Here is a 27630-nt window from a genome sequence, read left to right on the forward strand (position 1 = left end):
AGGTAAGCCTGTAGGCACGTAAACCGCTTCTATGACAGTCAGTTTTAAGTTTTGCGGCAATGGTCAGAAGAATATATTGTGTGCCTTCTTAGAAATGATAAAAAGACCTTACTTTGGTGACATCGACATACCCTTAGAGAAAATTGGGGACCTGGGAAACTGTATCTCCACCTGGAAGCATGTTGGACCATCTTCAGTTTATGCAAACACTTCAGTAATTCATATGTACTTTCTCATTTAAAATAACTTACATCCTATCACTGATTGTTGCTGTCTTTTTGTATAGCACATCCAGGAGTTTTGTTTACCAACCGGTTGCTCCCAAGCTTGCTAACTAGGTTTTCTATTTTCATACCCATACTAAGGATGTGCATAGAATGAGCCTTTTAAAATGCAAAATTCCCCCAATAATTTGGGATTCTAAATAAAAATAATTTTGTCTTTCCCAGTTTAAAACTTGTGAGTGGCCATTGGTGTGAAGTCCAAACTCTGTAAAATGCCCTCCTTAAATAAATGTCTGTGTGGTCACCGATCAACTCTGAAGTAAAATCTAATTTCAGTTTAGATGCCAGGTCCTCTGACCCCAAAAGTTTAAGTATTATGTACTTTAGGTGTTTTATTAGATGCTTTTATTCTGTACTTTAGGTATTAGGTCCTTACTCAACATTCTAAGTTTGCAGTCCTGCTTCTACCTCTGTTCCACTAGAATGTAAACAGTGGTGAGAGAGACACTCTTGACCCCAGCCACCATGGGACACCCAGACCTGAGATGACGTGGCATGTTCCAAGTGTCAATGAAATATTTGTTAAATGGATACATTTGGGATATTAATTAGATATTTTCATAATTTAATTTTAAATTTATATATGATGATTTTATGTGCAATTATAAAGAATGATTAAAAATTAATTTGTCAAAGGAAAATAAAAAATAAATATATTGAGATAAAAATCTAATAATGTATAATTTTTAACAGAATATGGGTAGATTTCTACAAGTTAAGGGCAAAACATTGCAATATCTACGGCTTTTAAATACATCTAATAAAATTTTGTGAAAACTTATTTTTTTAAAACAGAGTAGCTCTGCCTCTGTCTAGGACCAAAATATTAGAATATCATGAGCATCTCAACATTTTTTCCCTAAAAACATTCTAAACAAAGAAAGAAAACAGACTACAGACTCAATTTTCTTGTGGCTCTATTATTTTATTAATTAGCACTTTGACCTTTTGAAGAGGTGTTCAACAACCTTTTTGAATTCTGTAGATTTATTTTGTCAAACAGATCTGATTTGGAATCTGATATGGAAGTACTATAAGAAGTGACAGTCTTGTTCATATTTGTTGACAACAATTTCTTGACAGGAGAAAGAATTTGCATTTATAGCTTGATATAAAGAACAAATACCTAGAATAACTAGATAAGCAAGCAATTTCAATAAGATTTTTAAAAATCCTTCCACATATTCATTTACTGCAACTCCTACTTTTTGGTTAATATAGCTTGCATTGAGAGAAATTATTTATTAAGCACATTTCAAGGAATTAATAATTTATATCAATTGATACTCAGTACCTGTGTATTGATTTATAGCTTATAATTCAATTTATAGTTCATAGTAATTCAAAAATGTGTTCCTCAACTAACCCTGGAAGTAGGTTTCACTGATATCTGCCATTAGAGGTAAGGTAACAGACTCAGTTGAGTTGTTTGCTCCAAATCACAGTATATAACACTTGCTTATTGACTAGCTTTCAAAAAATTGCATGTTTAACAAAGGCCATACCTATAGTTTGTGGAGAAATGAGTATTGGACCGATTTAAAATCAGGCTATTTAATCTGGGAATGACATTTTAGTAAGCTGGTCCATGGGTGCCTCATTAAAAAAAAATGCCATAATGAAAGGTAATTAATAGAAGGAAAATGATTATATGTCTTCCTTGATTATCTTTAAATATCTTACAATTTTATTTGTCAATTATATCTAAATAAAGTTGAAAAAAAGGCTCTGTGGGGCATATATACTACTCATATTTCACACCAGCTGTTGCATCAGCTTACATTCAAATTCTGACCCAGCAAATTTGCCTACCTAAGATATATAACTGACTTGAAGCTTAATGTAAGAAAATATAAAGTTGGGACAATGATAAGGTTTATTCCACAAGATTGTTGCAAAGATCAGCTATGGTAATATATAGAACAAACCCCAGCCAATAGGTAAGTTCTCAGTGAAAGGTGGTTATTGTTAGGTTCTCTATGCTTACAAAATATATTCCCATTGTAGACTTCAAAGTAGTATAGACAGGAAATCACATGTATTGTGTCAGAGAGAAATTGGACAAAATTCTGCCCAGAGAGCAAAGCGAAATGAGAAAGCTACAGTTTCAGAATTTGTCATAACCCAGCTGTTCTTTGTATGAGCTTTGCATTTTGATTTCTTTGCTTCTCTCATAAATGTATAAGGCCAGAGATAGGCTCCAGGTATGTAGATATAAGTATATAGTTTAGAAATTTAACCAACTCAACAAACAGGGATTTTTCTTAGAATTTTATTTGAAAATTAAAATGAAAAACTTTCCGTTGTTATATTAAAATGAAAAATCAATATCCTCACTCAAGACTTGAAGGTTTATTAACGTTAACCCTTTTTAAGAGATTTGCATTTTCAAGAAAAATATACGTGTTCAAGTTTGGTTCAGTAGAATTAATGATACCCACTATGTGACTGATTGTGTTATGTCAGTGGGTTCCTATTTTTGTGAAGTGGTGGAACCCACTAAAACATATGGAAACCCAGTTTACAAAGCAATTTATAAGTGGAGTCATTGAAAAGGGCCAGAGAAACCAGTACATATTCCACTTACCTATACATATGTATAGGGTAGTTTGGTTTTAAAAATATTTTAAAATATATACAAAGTCAAAATCTCTCTTGTGTTCTTGATCCTTCATACAGGAAAGGAAAACATTTTCAACATTTAGTCAGAGGCATGTGCCTAAAACAGAAAATCAGGTGGTAAGATAAATTATTCCTTGTCTAAAAATCAAGGCTGCATATGCCAACAAGATACACGTGACTTTTTTTTACAATTTGCTATCCATCTTAATTGAGCAAATGTAGAGATTACTATTATAGTATTCAGAACACCATCCTATACAAGTCCCAACAAGACAATGTTTTCCCGAAGAAAACACATAAAAATGTGTGCTGCTTATACGACAAGCAATTTGACAAGCGAAGACATTGAATCCTAAAAATGAATCCTAAAAGTTAAGTATTAGTATCTCCATTTTTTTAAAAAAAAATGTTATTGGAGCATAGTTGATTTACAATGTTGTGTTAGTTTCAGGGGTACAGCAAAGTGAATCGTCTGGCGGTCCAGTGGTTAAGAATCCGTGCTTCCAGTGCAGGGGGCACAGCTTCGATCCCTGTTAGGGATCTAAGATCCCACATGCAAGCTGTGCGATGTGACCAAAAAAATTAAAAAGTTTTTAAAAAGAAGTATCTCCAGTTTTTAAGCTTAGAAAATTAAGTGGTAAAGACAGAATTCAGAGTATCAGACTTCCAAGCCCTTGCCCTTCACCCTGGCTATACAAAAACTTATAATAACCCAAAATAAAATCATTATCCTCATACGATGTACATTTATTATTGTAGGCATGGATTGAATAAAAATGTTTTCTTTTATTAGATTATTTAATTAACACCACATGATTATGATTTAATTAGGAACATGTTATGAGGGTAAAGATAAATCAATGTAGAGAAATAATGTACAAATTGCATTCGTTTCACAAGGTTTTTCATGCATGTGGGGAGATACCCTTTGAAGTGTAACATTACAAATTATGGGTCTGTCATTTGTAACTAAGGATATTTTTGTTTGACACATTGTTAAAAGCAGTTTCATTGTAGAAAATTCAAAACAATAACTTCTATAGTCAATTTACTTTAATTTCCAGAATTAATCATAATCTCATTATTTGATCTTGACAGCACATCTCTTTTTTGACAATAATTAACTACTTGACTGACACTTTCATGTCTTGAAAGCAAGGAACTAATTGTGATTTGTTCATAGTTGCATTATTTCACTTTTTTATGATCTGAGATAGAGAGAGGGATTTATTTGATGTGGAACACTTTTCCTATAATCGTTGTGGGTCAAGGAAATCATGTACATTGCCCCTAAGCTTTAAATGCATTACTTCCTCAAATCAATTTAAAAGCTCATTGCTTTAGCAAATACTCTAGTAAGATAATAAGCTTACCACAGTTATTCTGTCAATATAAGCAGGAAATATATAACTTCAGCAAATCATAATGGTTGGTATTCAGATAAGAAAGGGAGAAGGAAAAAAGGAAGGAAGGGAGAAATCCAGGCAGGAAGGATGGGAGGATGTTTTCTAACAAACTTAGCTGATGGAAATCTTCTCATCTGTTAACAAGAGTTTAGTTATTATGTAATATTAAAATGTGCTTTTGAAAGGAGCAAGTAAACATATTTTTAACCTGAAAAAATATTTTCATATTCTCCACCAGTTTGAGATATCCTCTGCAATATCCATAAAGATTTTGGTAAAGCACTTTTAATAAAAGCTAATAATAATTTAAAATAATAAGAATATAATAATGATAATGATCATTTTTCTGAATAATAATATTAAAAAACATATCCTTATTTTTTTCTAGGTGATTCAGACCATCAGTGCAGTGGATAGAGATGAATCCATAGAAGATCACCACTTTTACTTTAGTGTATCTGTGGTAGAAAATAACTCAAGTTTTACAATCATAGATAATCAAGGTAATGCCATTCACTCATAATAGCTTTCTATCCATTCTTCTTCAAGAATCTTGTTTAATTTTAAGGAAATTTGTAGCATTACTTTTTATACTATACCTGAAATATGATGATGTTGAGAAATAAAGCAAGGAATGGCAATGGAAATTGGAAACAAAACTCAAAGTAGTGTCCTGGAAATATCAGCCCCATTTCCCACTGGATTTCTTTAAATTAGAAGCACTTTTTCAAGTCATCATTGGCTATAGGCCCCTGTAAAGTCTGAATGACCTTGCAAATATAATTGCAGTTCTCATACCATGGTTCCTTTCATGTCTTCACATAACTCAAACTTCAACCCATGTCTGGGGAAGAAAATGATATATAATCATGTTGGCTTGATTGATTGAAAGATATCTGGAGTCATTAATTAGGAGCTATAAGTATTTGGAATTGGCTTAAGACTATTCTTTTTCCTTCAAAACGAAGTGATTATATAAGCCTGAGAACAAAATGTTCTAAAGGATTTTGTACAGAGGGACAGACTTCCTTTTCCTTCCATATAAAAGGGGAATAACTTTTTACAAAGCCACTCTTTTCTTTTTCCCTTCACTTCAGTAAATTTTTTTTTTTGTCGTTACATGGATTTCTATTCTAATTTTGCTTCATATCTCAGAGATATGAAACACCGTAGGATTCATTACTCAAGCATCGATAACCAAACAAATGCAGCTGTCCTTCCTTACAACTGAGTTTAAGCTCCATATAAGGGGAGATCTGTTATGGGAGAAAAAATGCAGACACGTTCTTTCCCTTTTGCCTTTGTCAAATTCCCCAGTGAAGGAAATTCAAATAGATTTAGAATTTTTAAAAATGCAAATATTGGGGCTTCCCTGGTGGCACAGTGGTTGAGAAACCGCCTTCCGATGCAGGGGACACGGGTTCGTGCCCCGGTTCGGGAAGATCCCACATGCCGCGGAGCGGCTGGGCCCGTGAGCCACGGCCGCTGAGCCTGCGCATCCGGAGCCTGTGCTCCGTAAGGGGAGAGGCCGCAACGGTGAGAGGCCCGTGTACCGCAAAAAAAAAAAAAAAAAAAAAAAAAAGCAAATATCAATATAAGAAATAAGCTGTAGGTTAGATTTCTTTATGTAAATATAAAATAAGTTAGTGGGACAAAATAAATATATTGAAACATAGAGAATAATTGATTTGGTTTAATGTTTGAGGTTACAAGGAATTTAATGAAATACATACCAAAAATATATAAACTCTCTCACCTCTTCAATCTGCCTAGTGAATAAAATCACAAGAGTTTTATAGACCTCAAGAACATGATGGAGAATTAGTTTTTGTTTGTTTGTTTGTTTGCGGTACGTGGGCCTCTCACTGCTGTGGCCTCTCCCGTTGCGGAGCACAGGCTCCGGACGCGCAGGCCCAGCGGCCACGGCTCACGGGCCCAGCCGCTCCGCGGCATGTGGGATCTTCCCGGACCGGGGCACAAACCCGTGTCCCCTGCATCGGCAGGCGGACTCTCAACGACTGCGCCACCAGGGAAGCCCAAGAATTAGTTTCTAAAAGGTGATTTGGGAAAAGTCATAAGTAGGCATACATTTCAAAAGACTTCCATTTATTTGCATTTGCCTATTTCAAAGTCTTCCATTTATATGTTTCCATTTATTTGTTTGTGTCTTCTAAAATTTGTTTGATTGCCACAGAAAATATTTCAGGGAATACCAAAAATGAAAGTCAAGTCGGTGGGAAACACTAGTACTGAGACACAATAAACTGCACTGGAAAAGACTATTTAGAATATTTTGGGATTGAGGGAAAAGCAATTTCAAATGTGTTGAAGTACATATTGTTTATTTTTGTTAATTTTTTGAATGTTCTGCCTAGGTGAATTAATCAGTACTACCAAGGTTTAACGATTCTCTGAAATTTAAGTAGAAAATGGGTTAATAATGTCAAAGTGAAATGAAACATTCTAATAGAATCTTTTACACCAAGTAAAATTAATTCTTTTGTCTTATTAGTAAATACATTATTTGAGATCACTTGCTGTGATAGGGAGATGACTTGAAAATCTTGTGTATTTATAGTATTTGTGAAAATAATGAGTTTCTATTAGAAAAAAGCACTGTCATGAGTATTTAACCCAAATGAAACTGATACTGTCTTTATAAATTTAATGCTAGTACCCCCTATTTACTATTGATATCTAATTAAAATGCTGTTTTCTTTTCTGTGTTCCACATGTACATTTCATATATTTATCAAAAAACATTTTGGAACTGATCATATACTTTATCTAATTTTTAAATTGGGATTTAGGCAATGTCAAAATGAATAATGACTTTTTGAGTTGATCTCTTGTCTTTTTTATCAGAAATTTGCTCTTCCCTAATTTGAACTTATTTGACCTCTACACTGCTGCCTCTAGTACATTTAACTGGTATGAATTTCTTTTGTACTATTGAAAAAATCATGCACATGGATTTTTGTTTTAGACAACACAGCTGTAATTTTGACTAATAGAACTGGTTTCAGCCTTCAAGAAGAGCCTATCTTCTACGTATCCATCCTAATTGCTGACAATGGAATCCCATCACTTACAAGCACAAACACCCTTACCATACACGTCTGTGCCTGTGATGACACTGGTAGCACGCAGACCTGCAGTAACAAGGATCTTATGCTTTCCATGGGATTCAGGACAGAAGTCATAATTGCTATTCTGATATGCATTATGATAATATGTGGTAAGTTGTGTGAACTGAGCATATCTTCATTTATTGATAGTAACATGATAAATATAGAAAAGAGTTAATTCCATTATAATGGTATGTGTGGGCTTGTGTGTGTGTCTGCATTTAATTGCCCTTCTTAATGGGTTACAATTCTAAAATCAAGTAGAGTGAATAAAAAATAGAGTGAATATGAACTTCAGGTTGAAAATAGATGATCCTTGAATTCTGTGAGTATATGAGTACGCCTGTGCACATCCTTTTAAGAGTGTTTTGGACACACACATTGCAACATATGTAGCAATATAAAAATTAGTAATAATAATGGTGAGATTCCATTAAGTGCTTATTATACTCCAGGAGACTGTCTTAAGTGCTTTACAGAAATTATGCAGTTTGATCCTCAAGATAACCTTAAGAAGTGGCAACTATTATCACCTTCATTGTATAGATGAAGAAAGTGAAATTCCAAGAGTTGTATGGTTTACAAAGGGTCATGCAGCTAGTAAATGAAGTGCTAAGATTACATAACCATAACACACCTCTATCCAACCTGATACTGCAGCTCACTGGAGCCTGGGAGCATTGAGGAAGTAAATGTTAAGATGAAAAAATGTAAAAGAGAGGGTCTTACTTAAAGTGCTAAACGCAAAAGAAATAGTAAAATAGCTCCACCTGTTTTTGTTTGTTTTTGTTGCTGCTGTTGTTTTCACAAGGAGATGAGTTATACTCATTTTACGGATGAGGCAAACGAGTCCCCAAATGTTTTCGCCAGGCTTTCAAAACTACATGCACCTAGCATAACTTTTTCCCTTTCTTTAACATACCAGTATATATAATCTATACCCTTCTCTTGCTTTCCTTCATAACTTCATATCAAAGCCAACACAACTTTACTGAGTGTTGACAGCAATGGTATCAGCCATGGGTTCTAGAATCCCAAACACACTGCTCAAAGGGACATACACAATGTTTCAGGATTTTCTTTGCCTTCACTCTTCTCGTCTTTCTCAAAGCTTTCCTCTTTTACCATTCAAAGTTACCCTTCATTTCTACCTAGTTTCAGTTTTTCAAAATTATTTTTAATGACCTTTGATCATAAAACTGAAGTTAGAGCTATATAGCTAGATATCAGAAGCAAGAAGTAGTAAAAACAGTATAATGTTTGCAGGATGCAAGTACTAAATTACTCACTGGTACAGAACTAAACCTAGTCCCGAAACCCCGCAAGTAAAAACCAAGGGCAGCCTCACAGTCAAGGGCACGAGTAATACTGAGAAGGTGGGAAATCAGGGTAAACCAGTAGTCAGCAGTTTCCTGTGAAAGTTTCATGAATACACTCTTCAATTTTCATAGATTGAAAAATTATTTATTAGATCCCTTTCCATTTCAACCATATACCTCTGCTGTATTGAAATACAGTGCCTGGATTCAAACACAATGGCCTTATTTCAAGAACACTATTTCAATTTCTTTAAATGTAAGATTTATATAAAATATTGCCTAATGTATTTCTCTTTGTGATAATATTAATAACATTACTTCCTGTTTGTTTCAATTCTTATAGATGAAATGCTGAACAGCTACATAAGATCCAAGATAGTGTAAGGATTGGCTATCCATGAAACACACACATATACACACGCGCTTTTCTTTAAAATTTAAAAATTTTAAAAAGCATTCTGAAATTGTTCTATTTCTATACAATGCTAAAATTATCTTATATATATAATTGATCGGTGTGGACATACCAGTGTTATGATTCTAAAACCTGATAGGTTTGGAATTTCTGAAATTAATACGGTATAACAAAGCACAGATTCTGAACCAACTTTCTGGTTTTGAATGCCAGCTTTTTGTTTCCTAGCTGTATGACTCTGGGTATGTGATTTAATCTCTCTGCACTTCAGTTTCCTTATCTTTAATAGAGAATTATAATAAAATATGGGTATCATAACAAATCAATGAAAAAATGTAGAGCTTTCAGATAAATGACTGGTACATACTTTGTAGTCAATAAATATTAACTTAGAAAATAATTATGCCACAGAATTTGTCTCAGTGGCGAAAATCAAATCAGTTCTGTGTGCTTAACTTCCACTAACGTGGATCATTGGTTACTGAGATTGGCAGATGCATATAGATTGGAAAATGTTCCTTCATTCTGCTTTGTTCTATTTTCAATATATAAGAAAAATATAAAATTTTTAATCTTAAATTGATCATCATAAACAATTCACTATATTTTAATGATGTTTTTCTACTTTAAACCATCAGCCAGAAAGATTGTTATACTTCCTTGTCCTTCTGCAAGTCCCTTCAGTAAATTTTCAATAGCAAATATATCTTTATGTCTTATAATCAGAAAATCGAAGCTTATGACTTGAGCTTATAACAGAAGCAAGAATTATATAGTTTATTATAAATAACAATATTTAATAATATCTTATATAATATATTATGACATAATATTTATTAAATCATACATTATATATTTATGTATAATATATAATATAAAATATTGTAACATACAATATTTAATAATGTGTTTAGTATAAATATATAACATACTAATATATGATATATATTATATATTTATAATATAATAGTAAGATTATGGGTAATATGAAGCATATGTATTTATAATATATAATATTGTATTATATTTGTGTTAATTAATGTTCTTGTATGCTCTCTTTGACAGGGTTTATTTTTTTGAACCTAGGTCTGAAACAACGAAGGAAACAGACTCTATTTCCTGAGAAAGGTGAAGATTTCAGAGAGAATATATTCCGATATGATGATGAAGGTGGCGGAGAGGAGGATACCGAGGCGTTTGACATAGCGGAGCTGCAGGGAGGCACCGTCATGCGGGAAAGCAAGACTCGGAGAACCACCAGGATGGAGATTCGGAGCCTGTACAGGCAGTCTTTGCAGGTTGGCCCAGATAGTGCCGTATTCAGGAAATTCATTCTAGAAAAGCTCGAAGAGGCTAACACTGATCCGTGTGCTCCTCCTTTTGACTCCCTCCAGACCTATGCTTTTGAGGGGACAGGGTCCTTAGCTGGATCCCTGAGCTCCTTAGGGTCAGCAGTCTTTGATCAGGATGAAAACTATGATTACCTTAATGAATTGGGACCTCGCTTTAAAAGATTAGCATGCATGTTTGGTTCTGCTATGCAATCAAATAATTAGGGCTTTTCTATTAATAAATTTTTTTAAAATGCTAATGTGTATTTGGGCAAACTGGGAGTCTCTTGGTAAAGAGCTGTATACTCTGGTTCTCTGGAAAAAGGAAAAGACCCAATTTATAATGTTTTCTGATATTCTTGGGGTAAGTATCCCATGGTTATTTCAAACTACCCATACATTGTCACTGACTGCAGGTATGGGAAGTGAAGCTAACAGTCAGCTCTAGTGTGCCCCTGAAATACTCCTCTGACATTGTTTCAATACCATCCAATACAAATTCTCAAAATTTTTGAAAGTTTAATGTGAAAAGGACCCTGAACTAGATTGTCTTAATATTATTTCATTTATCCATTTTTTAAATCTTACAAAGTAAGAGTGAAGAGCTTATGTGTGTTAAGCTCCTGATACTCTACAGAGATAAACACCTAGGAGAATCTCGGTGGTTTTATACATCTTTTAAAAACTATTTCTTTTCTATGAATAAGCAAGCTTCTGACTGAGAGTCTATGATTCATTCTAGTTTGATATTTTAAAAATGTCATCAAGACCACATTTTAAAACTGATTTCAAATTTAGACAGATGCTTGGTATCTGTTAATTACTCAAAGATATAGTGTAAATTTGTATTCTCTTTGATATTACAGCTTTATATAAAAAAAGGGGCATAAACTTTGTTTAGGAGATTTTCATATGTTATTTTCTTATGTATCCAAAATACATCTTTATCACGTCACAATACTATGACAAAACACATATCAACATTTACTCAACATTAAATTTGAACTTTAAGAAAATGGTAGAAAGTGTGAAAATTTTTTAATTTTAGTTTTAGTTTTAGATTTTTAATTTTATTGCTACTAAAAATAATAGAAATAAATGAAAGGAGTACTGGATTCAAGCTGGAGTTAATATTCATCCTAAATGTTATGATCAGCTGCCCTGCTCTTACCATGCATAAAATAAAACATGATAAAATTCTCAGCATTTCCTTTTTAATTAAGAGATTAGACTCTAACTGATTCTTCTGTGTCTTTTTTTTTATTATGGAATATAAAATTAGGTACAATAGTTACTTTTATTGTAACATTATGAAGGAAGTATGCTAAGCTGCTGGACAAAGCTTTAAGGTAACATTAGATAGTAAGATAATAAAACACTTTAATTTTAATCAACCTTATAAGAATGATTCTTATTATTCTATCCAAATCAAAGTGGAATTCAAAATTCACAGGTTGAACAGAAAGAAAGTAGTGAATACCGTGTCCTCAAAATAGCTTTATGTGTTCATTTTTTATTAATAGCATGTGAAACTGAGCTGAACCAAATTGACCATATATGTTCTAATCAAGTATTTCAAATAATTTTGAGCTAAAGTTGGAGTAGTTGAATGGCTACAATATTTTTTTCTCTGTACTTTAAGACAATACCATCCATACCATGTAATAGAAGAGAATTTTTTTATCAGTTTCAATCAGGTACCATTATGTCAGCAACACAGATATCACCATTTTACAAAAGCCTGAGAAAATCAGACTTGAAATACAACAATTTAGGAAGATATTAAATGTAGTAGAGAGGACATAAGCTGTAGTATATCCTTGTATATTCATATCATTATTTACTTAGGGAAAAGTAAGAACAGTAAACAAAAGAAAATTCAAAAAGTGTAAAAACTTGCAAGTAAAAAATGTATGGGTTGAGAGAACATTTATATTCCTATCATATTGACATAAAAATTGAAAGAGTATAGTTAGGGAAATTTTCATGAATTATTCCATGAAAGGCTGTACCCTGTATTTAGAAAATAGTGCTATATAATCTTGGTTGAAGAACTGGAATGTATGATAAACAGCAGATGAAGCAATCCATGGAAAACAGATTAGAAAAAAAGAAATAGGGTCTTCTGAGGCTTGCAGTTAGTTCAGTCATGAATGAAAGCCTTATAAACAACTTATCAACTTGGATGAACACCTTATAAAAATGCAGTATCTGCATCACTAAGTTTAGTGTTTGAGTCCAGTGGCACTAAGCAGATGTGTTAAAATAAATTCTGGTTTAGTTAATGATAGGATTGTCAATCATAGGGTACAGAGGAAAAGAGATTCAGGGCTGGATACCTATTTGCTAGTCTAGAAAGCATCCTTTTAAACTATATCAAGAAAATACTATCTGATTCTAGTAGAGAAGTTGCAATTTTCTAGAAATTATACTTGATAATATTTCAATAACTATTTTAACCTTTTTTTCTAGTCACACAGCTGTTGCAAGAACACAGCTGTATCCTAAGCTAAAGGCATGACATTAAGGTCACATTTTTGTAAATTTTAATAAAGGTAAATCAATGCGAGGATATTTATGAAATAGCACAGCTTCGCATTAATACCTGCACTACTTAAATAGCACCCTTCATTAACTTACAGGTTTATGTGTAAGTCTTAAATTACTAGTGGTTGAAACAGGAAGATATTGAAATCCTTTATAGGGATCAGAAAAAGTTAGCAATAATAGTTGTTGACTGAGCATATAGCTTGAGCCTATCAGATCTGAGTTTGAATTAGTTCACTTTTATTTAAATAATTGTGTGAACTTTATCGAACTGTCTAATCTTTCCGTATCTGAGGTTGCGATCGGTAAAACGAGGTCCAATCTACCTATTTCACATGATTGTTGTGTGTTTTTTTTTTTTTTTTTTTTTTTTGCGGTACGCGGGCCTCTCACTGTCGTGGCCTCTCCCGTTGCGGAGCACAGGCTCTGGACACGCAGGCTCAGCGGCCATGGCTCACGGGCCCAGCCGCTCTGCGGCATGTGGGATCTTCCCGGACCGGGGCACGAACCCGTGACCCCTGCATTGGCAGGCGGATTCTCAACCGCTGCGCCACCAGGGAAGCCCCACATGATTGTTGTGAAGAATAAGTAAAATAGGAAGCACACGTAATACCAGACAAAACGCAAGAGTTCAATAAATAACAGCTCAACATCGTAAGAGCTGACGTTATTCTGCTAGAATGCACAGATCCCTTTCTTTTCTAGCACTGAGTGACCCCAAGGGCTTCACAGCGCATTTGAAATATAAATCAGTTTTCTGACCTGACATACAAGGTCATATATTATCCTGTGTCTGCTTATCTCTGTGTGCTCTGACCTCTTCTAATGCCATGCTCTAGGCCCGAAGCAATCTTCCTCCAAACATTTCTATTTTTCATTCCCTCACTTCATTCAAGTCCGTGATCGATTGCAACTTCCTCAGAAAGGCCTACCGGACCACTCTCTCCCACTGTGTCCCTCGCTCTGCCTTTCTTTGCATCAAATCACTCAGCTACCTGTAGCAAGTGCATTATATATATGTTTCTTGTTATTGCCTTTATCCTTTATTAGAATGTAAACCCTAATTGGGCAAGGGGTTGTCGGACTTTTTCATTTGTTCTTGTCTAAAATTGTTTCTAGCACATGGTATGTGACCAATGAATATTTCTTAAATGAATGTAATAATGAATCCCAATCTATTTTACTTGGTCCTGTATAGAAGCCATATTGACATTGTTGAATATTAATGTGAAATTAATGTATTTTTCAAACCAGGTTAGCACTGGGTAGTTCTGGGTTACAATAAGATTTTTCAAAATCTTTCTAGAAATTATATGAATTTGGTATTTTAACTTGTTTGTACTTATTGATATCATTTCCTGTTGTGGGGAAAGGTAATAATGTTATACCGTTTAGTCAAAACACATCCTTTGATGATTGCTGTAGAAGTTCTCATATGAATAAGTTCCCATGAAGTGTGATGAATAGGAAAACATTTGGGATGCATGAGAATTCTATGCTTCACATTTTAGAATACAATTTGGTAACAAATGCATTGTTAAGCTCACAGGGCTACACAAAACCTACAAGGTAGCTTCATGTTCTTTTTTTTTTTTAACATCTTTATTGGAGTATAACTGTTTTACAATGGTGTGTTAGTTTCTGCTTTACAACAAAGTGAATCAGTTATATCTCTTCCCATGTTCTTTTATGTGATATAAATAGGCATTAGATATCAAGTACATTAAAAGCTGGAAATAAATGTAGAAAAAGATTATGTGGCCTTTACGTATCCAGTTACGTCTATCTATGTACCCCTCCAACCATCCTTCCATCCACATATCCATCTATCAACTATCTCTTTTCTACTATCTATCCCCTCTTCCAGGAAACTGTAATTTCACAATTACATTAGAGACTAGCATCTCAATCACAAATTAGATCCTTGAGACATGTTAGTATTTCTTGCTGTCTTTTTTTCCTAGAGAGCTCTAAGGATGGGAAGCTGCCTGATATGAAATGGCAGGGAAACAGAGAGGGCTAAAACTGGGCAAAATGCAGTTCCTAGCCTTTGGCAAGGCAAAACTGCATGAATTTCCCATAGGTTAAATGGTTCCAGATGTAGAAATTTTGCACAGATTGTAGAAGCTGAAAGGGCGCTTCAATCAGTCATCCAAAGACTGTGTCACACAGGCTAAGGAGAAACAGGGACCTCTGGTCCTTAAAATGTCTCCAAATACCCAATGCATGAGCTCCAGAATACAGCGCCCGCAGTCAGATGCCTGTCATCACACAGGACTTTGGCTGTGAAATTATGATAGAGCCAGCCTTGATTATATGCCCTTTATCTCTCATCTCTCCATCCCCACCTAGAAACCAGAGGTCCAGATGCAGCAGAGTAAGTGGAACAGGGAGAGAGACAACCACCTTGGCCAAAGTGGGCATAAGAAAGATCAAGGCAAATGTTTCTTAAAAACTGAATAAAATGAAACGTTTTCATGATGTTTCCTTCAAGTTACAAACTAATCAATAAAGTGGATACATTAACATATCAAATCAATTTGGCCTTTCATATAGTTTGAATAATTTAAAATTCACCGTACTAGCAGGAAACATTAACAAAATACAAAAAAAGTAAATATAATTTATAGTTTTCATAGGACATTTGAAAGCCTGTTAAAATAGTTTATACAACTTTATTTCATGCTATTTCTTTGTGCCTATTCATTTTAATATTTAAAATGTGATATGTTCTTTTGGCTTCTGCAGTGCTAAGTGGTTTATCTCAGCTAGAAATAAGGCTGGACATGGAAATGACCATATATTCATGATTACATAGAGGTACAAATCTATAGAATATTTTGTCCTAGGAAAGGGAATAGAGATGATATATGGGATTCATCTGTACAATAGGGATATTAAGGATATATAACTCATACCATTGGAGGAATTAACTGAAATAATACATATAAATAATTAACTGGGCTTAATGTATAGCAAACATGACATTTTTACCTGTTGTGATTCTTAAAATAATAATTATTATAATTATATTAAGTTTAACTTTAGGAATGCTCATAGACTTATCTCCTTACTCTCGAAATATTATGGCCAAAAAGAAAATGAAGTGGAAATGGGCAAAGATGGCTAAAAGGTACAAACTTCCAGTTATAAAATAAATAAATCCTGGGGATGTAATGTACAGTATGCTGACTGTGGTTAATAATACAAAAAAAAAGGAGAGAAGAAAATGAATTAATTCAGGACAATAATTAGCTTGCTGTTACTTCCTGCCTGCACAGCTTTACGCTTCCAGGGTAATGTGCCATTATTACCAAAGGAAAAAATTAATTGCTCACGTTATCCATTATGTATGAGATGTTCCGATTGAAAGTCGCTCCTCTGTGACATTTAATTGGAAAAAGACCTGCTAAGTTAAGTAGCAACAACATTTGCTGGCAACTTTTTCTAGGTATATATATATTTTAGAAACAAACAAAAACTATCAAAAAAGAAAGGGTTGGTTTTGCTCACTTTTGTAACTAATGGAGAAATGAAGTTATTTCTATGCTTTATTAGAACTACATGGAAAACGTGAAGTAAACGTGCTAATGGCTCCAAGAGAAAGCTTTCATACCAGCTGTAATATCTAAGGCCCCACAGCTCTAATTTTATGTTAAGAATTTAAAATTAAATTACAAAGCAGATTGTTCTCATCAACTCTGAAGATACAAAATGCAAAGCTGCACTTTGGCTTCTATCTACATTCCCCTGTCCTTTCTCGTTTTAAAAACAAAAAATTAAGGTCCTGTTGCCATATGTTCTCTGATGAGTACATTTTTATCATCTCCTTTTCTTCTATCCAATCTTTGGACTCAGGCAACTTGTAGGCAATTATCGAGCTCATACTGCCACCTCAGTTTTCAGAAACTCCTTTCTTATCCCAGATGACCTCCGCATTATCCCTCTGTGGAGCTAATTAACTCATTTTAACTCTGTTTAAATCTTAAAACCTACCTGCACATGACAAATTCAATTTACATAGAATTTCATCTGATCAATTGAAAATGTTTTCAGTTTTAGCGATTATATAAATAAAATTAGAAGTTGATAAATCATATGGTATATTTATTCATACTACCTTACCATTATCACATTGTTAAAATAATTTGTCCCAATAACATAGTTTTTAAGAGCAAAAATTTCTCCCACCTTATAAAATAGTCTACAGTCATGTTACTTTTTTTTTTTACATAAATGCTTGAAAATGAAATCTGTACCAAAGGACATAATAGCAAAAAGTGTGAACTGTGAAAATCCTACGTATTTCTCACACTTGTGTTCACTCATCTGCCATAAGTAAATAACAAACACCCAAGATTTTATCCACTAGAATCATCTGTGGAGCATCTCCAAGTTGAGTACTGCATAATGAACGCTGATTGGAATCCTAACAAGTGCTGTATCTGCATCCTCGCTTGAAAGATTATGGTGAGGAACAAGTGGAGGTGGAGTGAGAGACTGTGACCAGGGCGACAGCGGGCGCTAAGGTGAGATTCCGTGTTGAGTTCAGCTCCCCTCTGTGCTTTGCAAAGGAGTCCCTGCCTCTTACTGGTCTTCATTCAGTTACACTACGGGCCCCAAACAGGAAAGTATTAATGATGAGATTTGTATTCTTTCAGATGTTTCTGAATATGTCAAACAAAGCTGTTCCTTTACACAGACATAGAGAATGGACTTGAGCACACGGGGAGGGGGAAGGGTAAGCTGGGACGAAGTGAGAGAGTGGCATGGACATATATACACTACCAAATGTAAAACAGATAGCTAGTGGGAAGCAGCCGCACAGCACAGGGAGATCAGCTGGGTGCTTTGTGACCACCTAGAGGGATGGGATAGGGAGGGTGGGAGGGAGACTCAAGAGGGAGGAGATATGGGGTTATATGTATATACATAGCTGATTCACTTTGCTATACAGCAGAAACTAACATACCATTTTAAAGCAATTATACTCCAATAAAGATGTTAAAAAAGAAAATAAATAAAGCTGTTCTTTTAATTCTCTCTCACTCTTTTTGTTTCTTTTTTTTTTAATGCAGTTGCATTTCCAGGTGTTATTCTAAGTGTTGTTTTAAGTGTTATTTATATCTCTATTATAAGAGAAAGGTACTAATGTTACTCCTAGCATACTAATAAGGAAACTGGGACAAAGAAAGACTGAGCAATTTGCCTGAAGTCATACATATAATAAGTGGTGATAATGTAAACCCAGGCAAGTTAGTTCTGGATTCCAGGCTTTCACCTATCATACCATACCAACTCCTAATTTGCATCACCTCCTTCGGTTATTAATGTAGGGGCTTTATTCATTTGGTTACCAATGATTTTTTTTTTGTTACTTTAGATGTTATGGGAGCATATAAATTATATATACATATAGATCGGGTAAAGAGGTGATTAGTATTCTTTTTTCAAAACATACTTAGCCATTTTTATATTATTATTACTGAAACTGTTTCTATCAAAATTAAATGTTGAACATTTTACTTTTCCCATTATTATTACATACCATTCCTTATTGCTACTAATCAACCATAGAAATGACACCCTCAAAACATATTTGAGAACAGAAAGAAGATTGATTATTTAAGGATACTCAATGTATTGTTATATTAGATAATGGCATAAAAATCCAGTATATTAATTTACTTAATATGACTTATATTTTTCCCTCTTCTTAGTAATAATCCCCTCATAAAGGGAATAAAATAAATACTTGTGTATATGTTGTCATGAATAGCAAACAAATAATGAGCAAAAGAAAGAAGATTAGGCAAGAATATGAAAAAAACACTAAATTCACATTGGGAATTCAGAGCAACTACCATTGATTTACATTGCTTTTGTCACGTCCCCCTGCTCCTTTCTTTGCTGTTTTTTTTTTTTTTTTTTATTTGAGCATTTTCTGTATCTTAGAATGCGCTTTATTTATTTTTCATAATTTAATCCTCAATCAGAGACAAAGATTAGCTATTTTTAAGCAATGACTTTTGAGATTCATAGAAACAGAGAACTGAACACCAAGACTCACAGGATTGTTGAATTATTCTGATGTGGTTGGGTAGCACAAAGTAAGCTTTCATAAATAAACACACATGATTCCCTGATGGATTTTTCAGCAGTGATCTGTGCCTTAGGAACAAAAGCATGATAATAAGCCTGACATGTTTCTTTAGCTTTCCTCTACTGATATCAGAGTTTATGGTCCGAATCATATTACAGAATGTAGTACTCTTTGAATAAAGGAGATAGCAACTGACCAAGGGACCACCTGAAATACCAAGATAATAGCCACCATCACTACTGAGCAGCAGGTCATCTATTGATCTCACCAGCACACATCCTCTTCACTCAGGATGAAAACAAAATAGAAGTTTCTATTTTGTCCACAGCAGTGTGTGATTGTATATTGGGATATATGGTCATCATATAAAATTAACACACTGGGAAGCATATCAATCAACTGATTTTTTTGCACATCTGAATTGTAATTGATTTTATTTTTAATCTTTCTACATACATACTCAAATATGGTCTGTCTTTATTTATCTATCTATTTATTTATTTTTGGCTGCACTGGGTCTTTGTTGCTGTGCATGGGCTTTCACTAGTCGTGGTGAGCGGGGTCTACTCTTTGTTGCGGTGCATGGGCTTCTCTTTGTGGTGGCTTCTGTTGTTGTGTAGCACGGGCTCTAGGTGTGCGGGCTTCAGGAGTTGTGGCACGTGGGCCCAGTAGTTGTGGCACGTGGGCTCAGTAGTTGTGCCTCACGGACTTAGTTGCTCCACGGCAAGTGGGATCTTCCCAGACCAGACTCAAACCCGTGTCCCCTGCATTAGCAGGCAGATTCTTAACCACTGCGCAACCAGGGAAGCCCTCTGGTCTTAATTTTTAAGGTGGTCAACATAGAATGATACAAGTCAATTTAATTTGACTTTAAAAATTTCAAGTTTTTAACTTGAAATTCTTTGTTTAAAATTGTCTTCTGATCAACTTTAGGGCCAAAAACCATGCAAATCTTTAATATAATAAACCTGGAAAGGATGAAAACAAGAAAGAGAGAGAATAACTCAGGAGCCACATACCTAGAGCCATTTGCAAAGGAAATGTATTCAAGTGACTATTCTCCATGCTCTCTTTCTACTCTCCGTGTGGAAAGAATGTAACCTAAAATCCTTCCTCTTAATATTTTTAGAGTGAATATTAAAACATGGTGGGCAATTATTAGCATTGAATCATTACTGTGTTCCTAACCAAGTAATTAAAATGCCTTGTTTCTATTGATGAAATGAAGCTTGACTCTGATCTGGGAAAGGCAAGGTAGACAAGACACCCATATAATCTGCCCCGGCAGGGGGTGCATTCTACCCATTTTTACTTAGCAGACTATGGTCCCTTCTGTATTTTGTGTCAAAGCAAACATTACCATTATCAGCTCAGAGTAGAATATAACTGAATATGTATGAGGAAGTAGCAACAACCCACACAGAATTTTATATTACATTAAAATCCTGAATTTCTTATGGTTTTCAGCCTTTAAAAAAATGTTGGTTTGCAACATTAATAAAAACTACTAGATTTATTAAAATATATAGATAACTAGAACTGAAAGTCATAGCTGAAGCTTTTAGGAATGAGTCATCTATTTAACATTCCAGATTGCCGAAGGGTTTCTGCCCTTGTAAATCATTTGCTACCTTATAATGTATTCTTTTTTCTAATTAAATTGGTTGCACAAAGCTTGTGGAACCTTGGGATTTGAACTCAAATGCCTTGTGGGGGCAGAGCTATTCATTTCCAAGCTGACTCTTGCTTTGCCACACGCCTTACACTTCCAAAAGCCAAATGCTACTTTTTTGTGGCATGTATGCTAATCTCTGCGGAAGGTTTCAGCCCATATTTTCCCTTCCCTAATCACTTCCATTGATTTTCATGCTGTATATAACATTAAGTTAATCAGAGTATTCCATTATGACCTCTAATTGCTTTTTTGAAAGGTAGGATAGTTAAATGTATTAAATATGTTAAACATGGCAACTTTCCCACCGAGAGACTGGGAATCTCAACAGCATCACAGCTTTATAAAGCAATTCAAGATGGCTCTCTTCTTCCAGACAGTTCCTTTATTCAAGCAGCAATTATCTGAGATGTGGCTTTCACAATTGGCTTTTGACTTAAGACATTGCCCCAGATGAGAGAGGATCAGAATAACAATGAATTTGTAAATATCATGCCTATACTGCTTTGCATTAGTAACAAAAGAGTCGAGCAATTCGGTTTGGAATACTCAAGTATTTAGTAGATAGTCTTTGAGGAGATATAATGTGTAGTAAACATTGTTAATCTTTTCAAAAATTAAATTTCATACAGTTAAACCACTGTTAAACTACTTGTAAGACACAATGTCCTTAAAGTGTCCTTCACCTACTAAAAGTCGCAAGAAAAATTGAAAATGCGAATTTTAGACGATATTTTGTTACTTAAGCAATTATTTTCTTCAAAAGATCCATTTGAATAATACTATTAAATATCATTAAAATGTGATAGCTACGTGATCCTATGTTGTTGCACTTTTTAAGATGATTTGGTTCTAGTTTGCTAAGTACCTATAGTGCTGTGCAATGAAAAATACCATTATGTATATATAACAACTCATAGTAACATATATGAGGCAGAAGTCACACCATAAGATAGTGAGAATCCATTCTGCTATGTTCTCATCCCTGGTTCTTTCTAAGGACATGTAGCATATTTATTATTTATTCAATTTTCCCTTTTATTTTATTTTTTTAACATCTTTATTGGAGTATAACTGTTTTACAATGGTGTGTTAGTTTCTGCTTTACAACAAAGTGAATCAGTTATACATATACATATGTTCCCATATCAATTTTCCCTTTTAAACCCCAATCAATAAATACTTATTGAGCACCGATTACATGGCAAGCACTTTAGTAGATGCTGAGAAAATCAAAGAGAATACTACAAGGTTTCTTAATACCAAAAATATATTCTAAATGAGAGACAGGTGTGCAACACTACATTTCTCATAATCCCAAAGCTAGCAGTGCCCAGTAGGGGATAGGGCAGAGAGGTGTGGTGAGAAAACACTCCATAAGCTGGTGATATTTGAGCTGGGTTTGAAGAAGATTGATAAGGAGATGGTCGTTCACATGATTTTTGCGGATACAATACTGTACCTCATACACATTTACCTACCACACAGTGGAATTTCTTTAGATGTTAGAGAGAAACTTCTGGTGACACGTTTTAGCTTGCAGGTGCGTACATAAGAATTACCTCAAAGCTAGGCTTGCCCCAAATATACAAGTAGTGAATGCCAGTTTTGGTGCAAATGCAGACAGCTAGGTAGAGGGCGTAACCATGCATAGAGAGACTCTTGGGGTGCCATTCATTTGCAATCAGTGTTGCAATAGGATTTGACTCATGAGGCAACTCTGGCCACAAATGTCTCTCTCCCAAGAAAACTGTGAATATACTTTATTTTTCAAACAATTCTAGATTTATGTTTGCTATGTTGCATTTTAGATTTACTTTTGTGTTGATAGTACAGACTTCCCATATACCGCATACCCAGTCTCCCCAGTATCAACGTTCTACATTAGTGTAGTACACTTATTACAATTAATGAACCAATAATGATATATTATTATTAAAGTCCACAATTTATTAAAATTTCCTTAGATATTAACTAATGTCTCCTTTGTTCCAGGGTCCTATTCAGGATACAACACACTTTGTTTTCACTGCTCCTTGGGCTCCTCTTGGCTGTGACAGTTTCTCAGGCTTTCACTGTGTCTGATGAACCTGACTGTTGTGAATATCTCTGGTCAGGAATTTTGTTGAACGTCCCTCTAATTTAATTTGACTAATGTCTTCCTAGTGTTTCGACTGGGGTTGTGTGTTTTGGGGGGAAGATCACTGAGGTGCCATTTTAATCATACCAAATCAAGGGTACATACTTTCCATATGATCTGTTGCTGCTGTTGTTGACTTTGCCTCGTTGGGGTAGTGTCTGTCACTTTTCTCCACGGTTAAGTTACTCTTTTTTCTCCCTTTTCATACTATATTTTTTGGAAGGAAGTGCCTATGTACAGCCCACATCTAGGACATGGGGAGTTACGCTTCTCCTCATTGAGGGCAGAGTAAGTGCATACTTTTAGAGGTTCTTATGCATGGGAGAGAGGTCTCCTGATTATTTATTCACTCAGTTATTTGTATCAGTATATACTCATGGATATTTACTTTATATTTTGGATGATAATCCAATATTACTTTATTTTGTTGCTCAAATTATTCCAGCTTTGGCCATCTGGAGTTCTTATATTTGGATTTTGTGTCATTTTGAACCCCCCCCCAAAATCACTCTGGGTCTGGGTCTAGGTCTGTGTCTGTGTCTGTGTCTGTGCCTGTGTCTGTGACTCTGTGTCTGTGTCATCTGTGTCTGTGTCTGTGCCTGTGTCTGCATCTGTGTCGTCTGTGTCTGCGTCTGTGTCTGCATCTGCGTCTGCGTCTGCATCTGTGTCGTCTGTGTCTGTGCCTGTGTCTGTGACTCTATGTCTGTATCTGTGTCTGTGTCTGTATCTGTGTCTGTGTCTGTATCTGTGTCTGTGTCGTCATCTGTGTCTGTGTCGTCTGCGTCTGTGTCATCTGTGTGTGTCTGTGTCTGTGTTGTCTGCGTCTGTGTCATCTGTGTCTGCATCTGCGTCTGTGTCTGCGTCTGCGTCTGTGTCATCTGTGTCTGCATCTGCGTCTGTGTCGTCTGTATCTGCATCTGCGTCTGTGTCGTCTGTGTCTGCGTCTGCGTCTGTGTCATCTGTGTCTGTGTCTGTGCCTGTGTCTGTGACTCTGTGTCTGTGTCTGTGTCTGTCTGTGCCTGTGCCTTTGTCTGTGCCTGTGCCTGTGCCTTTGTCTGTGCCTGTGCCTGTGTCTGTGTCTGTGACTGTGTCTGCATCTGTGTCATCTGTGTCTGTGTCTGCGTCTGTGTCATCTGTGTCTGTGTCTGTGTCTGTGACTCTGTGTCTGTGTCTGTATCTGTGTCTGTGTCTGTATCTGTGTCTGTGTCGTCTGCGTCTGTGTTGTCTGCGTCTGTGTTGTCTGCGGCTGTGTCATCTGTCTCTGTGCCTGTGTCTGTGACTCTGTGTCTGTGTCTGTGCCTGTGTCTGCGTCTGTGTCGTCTGTGTCTGCGTCTGCACTGCGTCTGCGTCTGTGTTGTCTATGTCTGTGCCTGTGTCTGTGACTCTGTGTCTGTGTCTGTGCCTGTGTCTGTATCTGTGTCTGTGTCGTCATCTGTGTCTGTGTTGTCTGTGTCTGTGTCATCTGTGTCAGTGTGTGTGTACGTAGTGCTCTTACTTTTTGGCACAATATGATGTTCTAGGTTTATTTTGTATATTTTCTGCTTCACTCCCAGAAGCAGCCATTTCTCCAGTGAGCTCTGGGACCTTCTACTGGTGAATGATGTTAGAAACCAAGCTTTGGGCAATAAGAGTGTTTATTGCTACTGGGGTATTGTTTTTTCTATTTCCTCCTTTTAGGCTCTCAGCTGTAAGAGCAGGGAAATATACATGTGTTTACTGTCATGTGTAGATACACATACCTTAATCATATCATAAATATTTCCATATGCAACCATCTGCATCTGTATTAAGCAAAATATGAGCTTATACTTATGTTTCCAACACTAATCCATTAGCTAAGGGGTCGTTCTAGCCTTCTACACTTGCTTATATCTAGACTATGCTCCAACAGTGAGAAACCTGGTCTCTAATATCTGCCATCCATTTACTTAATTATTCAATTCTAATATACATCTATAGCAGTATCAGAATTGTTAACAAGTGCCCCTTTGGGATGAAACTTTGTATGTGTCTATTCAGCTGTGTTTAGATGGAGTATTCTATAAATGTCAATTCGATTGAATGGCAGTGTTGGTCAGGTAATTATATTATTACTGATTTTCTGCCTTCTGGAACTGTCAGTTACTGAAAGAGGGTGTTGAAGTGTCAAACTAAGAATGGATTGATTTATTTATCCTTTAGTTCTTTAAGTTTTTGCCTCATATGTTGGTGCTCTTTTGTTAGATGCATACACATTAAGGACTGTTATCTTTTCATGGAGAATTGACTATATCTATTCCTATCTCTATGTCTATGTCTATAATCTATATAATTTCCCTCTTTATACCTGATACTTTTCTCTGTCCTGAAGTCCACTTTTTCTGAAATTTATATACAGATTCGAGCTTTTTTAAAAATTAATATTTACATGGTACATTTTTCTCATCCCTTTACTTCTTTTTTTTTTTCGGCACGCGGGCCTCTCACTGTTGTGGCCTCTCCCGTTGCGGAGCACAGGCTCCGGACGCGCAGGCTCAGCGGCCACGGCTCACGGGCCCAGCCGCTCCGCGGCACGTGGGATCTTCCCGGACCGGGGCACAAACCCCGCGTCCCCTGCATCGGCAGGTGGACTCTCAACCACTGAGCCCAGGGAAGCCCCCTTTACTTTTAACTCACTTGATTTTTTACATTTAAAGTGCATTTCATATACCCAACTCATAGTGGGTTATTTTTATATCCACTCTTACAATCTCTTTTTTTAATGATTATATCATTCATATTTGAAGTGATTACATGTATATAGATTCACATTCGTCTAGTGCCCTTCTGTTTGACTCCTTACATGGAGTCCTTGGGTTGCGTTTATTTCGTTTATAATCCACTCTTACTTACTGGGAGCTCTGATCAGGTGGTAATAATGTGGGGGGAGGGGAAGCATTCTGTAACATTCTGATTAAATCTCAGCTTATGATTAATCTCTCTTAGTGGCCCTCTGTCCTAGTGCTGTGACCTTCCCAAGTATTTCTTTCTTCCCCCAACCTCTTAAGTGAGGCAGAACAGTAGCAGGAGCTAGACTTAGATCAGTGCCCTTGTCTCTAGGTGGGTATGTCTCTGGAAAGGTCTCTTTCCCTGCAGGGTAGGCCACGGCCATACCCTGTTCTACAGGCCTACCAAGAATACTCGGGGCGTATTTTCACAAGGATAATGTTTCTTTCCCACTGCCAGAAACACAAGGGACCTTTCTTTATTACCTTCTCTTTCCTTCCTTCTTTCTTTCCTTCTTCCCTCCTTTCTCCCTCCTCCATGTTCCTTCCTGTTTGTTTTGGGGGACCTGGGGGCTCTTTTTCAAAGAAACTGCTGCAATTCCAGAGGGGAAATCCACCAAAGACTGCAGCTTTTAGGAGTCTCTCACTCTCACGCTAGCCCACTCTCAGTCCCCAGCAATTTGTTCAAACTACCAGTTAATGGGTCCAGGAGCTGAGACTGACTGGATTCACCTGTCTCTCCAAATTTCAGCGTGGCAGTTTGCCTTCCAATAATAAGCTGCAATATCAGTTATCTGACGGGTTTAAGAAAAGTCAGTGAATTTGTTTGTTCAGTTTTTGCTGTTATTATTGTAAGAATGGGGGTGACATCTTCCACGCTCTTTATCCGTCGTTGCTTGTGCCAGAAATCTCTCCTCAAAATTTAAGCAAGGCAAAAGGAAAGCAGGAAGATGGAGCCCACCAGCTGGAACAAGGCAGAAGGGAGCACAAAGATGGCACTATCTGGAAAGAAGAAAAACAAACAAAAAAACAAAAACAAGACTACGCGCGCCAGTCTCTGTCCCTGGAGTTTATCTCAGCAGCCGCTGACCCTCAGACCAACGCCTTAAGGTTAGCAAATTGGCTTCTTTCATATCAAGTTTGGGTGCTTTTCAAAGTGCTGCTTCCGTGCTGGGCCCTGGGGTAAGCCTTTTCGGAGCGGTTTCTCAGTTCGCTGCAGTGGTCGCGAGCCTCGAGCCATGTTGCTTTTCAAAGTTGGATGTTTGGGGGGTTCATCTTTCAGGTGTCTCAGTGGGCGCCCAGCCAGATGAGCGAGTCAGGGTGGAGTTAGAACCGTTCGCTTCTCTGGGAGAAGCTCCGGTTTTGAATTCCCTCTTTGTTGTGGGTTGCGTTCTCCCTACTGTTCTGTTGTAATTGGAAATTGTTTGTGGCCCTTGTGAATTCCAGGCAGTGGTCAGCAAGTCTTTCTTTAAAGGCTCAGGTAGTAAATAATTTAGCCTTGCCGTGCACGTGGTCTTTATTGCAACTTTTCAGTGTTTGATTTTACAGTATAAAGCGGCCACAGACGATACATAAATTAATGGCACGGCTAAGTTCCAATAAAACATTATTTGTAAAATCAGGCAGCAGGCTCACAGGCCATAGTTTTCTAACCCTTGTTTTAAGGTGTTCTTTGGAAATCCAATACTTTAGTGCTTTAAATAATGATTGTTTTTTCAATGTCCTAAGAGTTAAACAACCTGGTGTGGAATTTGCCTGGATTATGAAGAACAGGCTTTATGTAGATTCTGTCAGATATCAGCAAGTAATTAAAATTTCCTACTTTAGTTTATTCATGTGAAAAGTCAAATATAGTAATATCTCTATGAGAGAGGAGGCTAGAATTGAGGAAAACAAATTAAATGGTCATAACTTCCCTA

General features: G+C 35.9%; 1 protein-coding gene across 3 annotated transcripts in view; it reads left to right on the top strand.

The window, feature by feature from the left end:
• CDH19 (cadherin 19) overlaps nucleotides 1-17539 on the top strand; it is a 93839-nt gene extending 76300 nt beyond the window's left edge. For 2 of the 3 annotated variants that reach the window (XM_067014902.1, XM_059040331.2), the window contains 3 exons: nucleotides 4701-4815; nucleotides 7299-7550; nucleotides 10240-12604. In XM_067014902.1, coding sequence (XP_066871003.1) covers nucleotides 4701-4815; nucleotides 7299-7550; nucleotides 10240-10730 — 858 coding nt within the window. In that variant the 3' untranslated portion in view covers nucleotides 10731-12604. Of the gene's footprint in view, nucleotides 1-4700; nucleotides 4816-7298; nucleotides 7551-10239; nucleotides 12605-17424 lie in introns of those variants that run through there. The other variant, XM_067014903.1, reaches the window with a different exon arrangement.
• Nucleotides 17540-27630: the final 10091 nt, after the last annotated feature.

Source organism: Kogia breviceps, chromosome 15 (assembly GCF_026419965.1).
Source record: "Kogia breviceps isolate mKogBre1 chromosome 15, mKogBre1 haplotype 1, whole genome shotgun sequence".
Lineage (NCBI taxonomy): Eukaryota > Metazoa > Chordata > Mammalia > Artiodactyla > Physeteridae > Kogia > Kogia breviceps.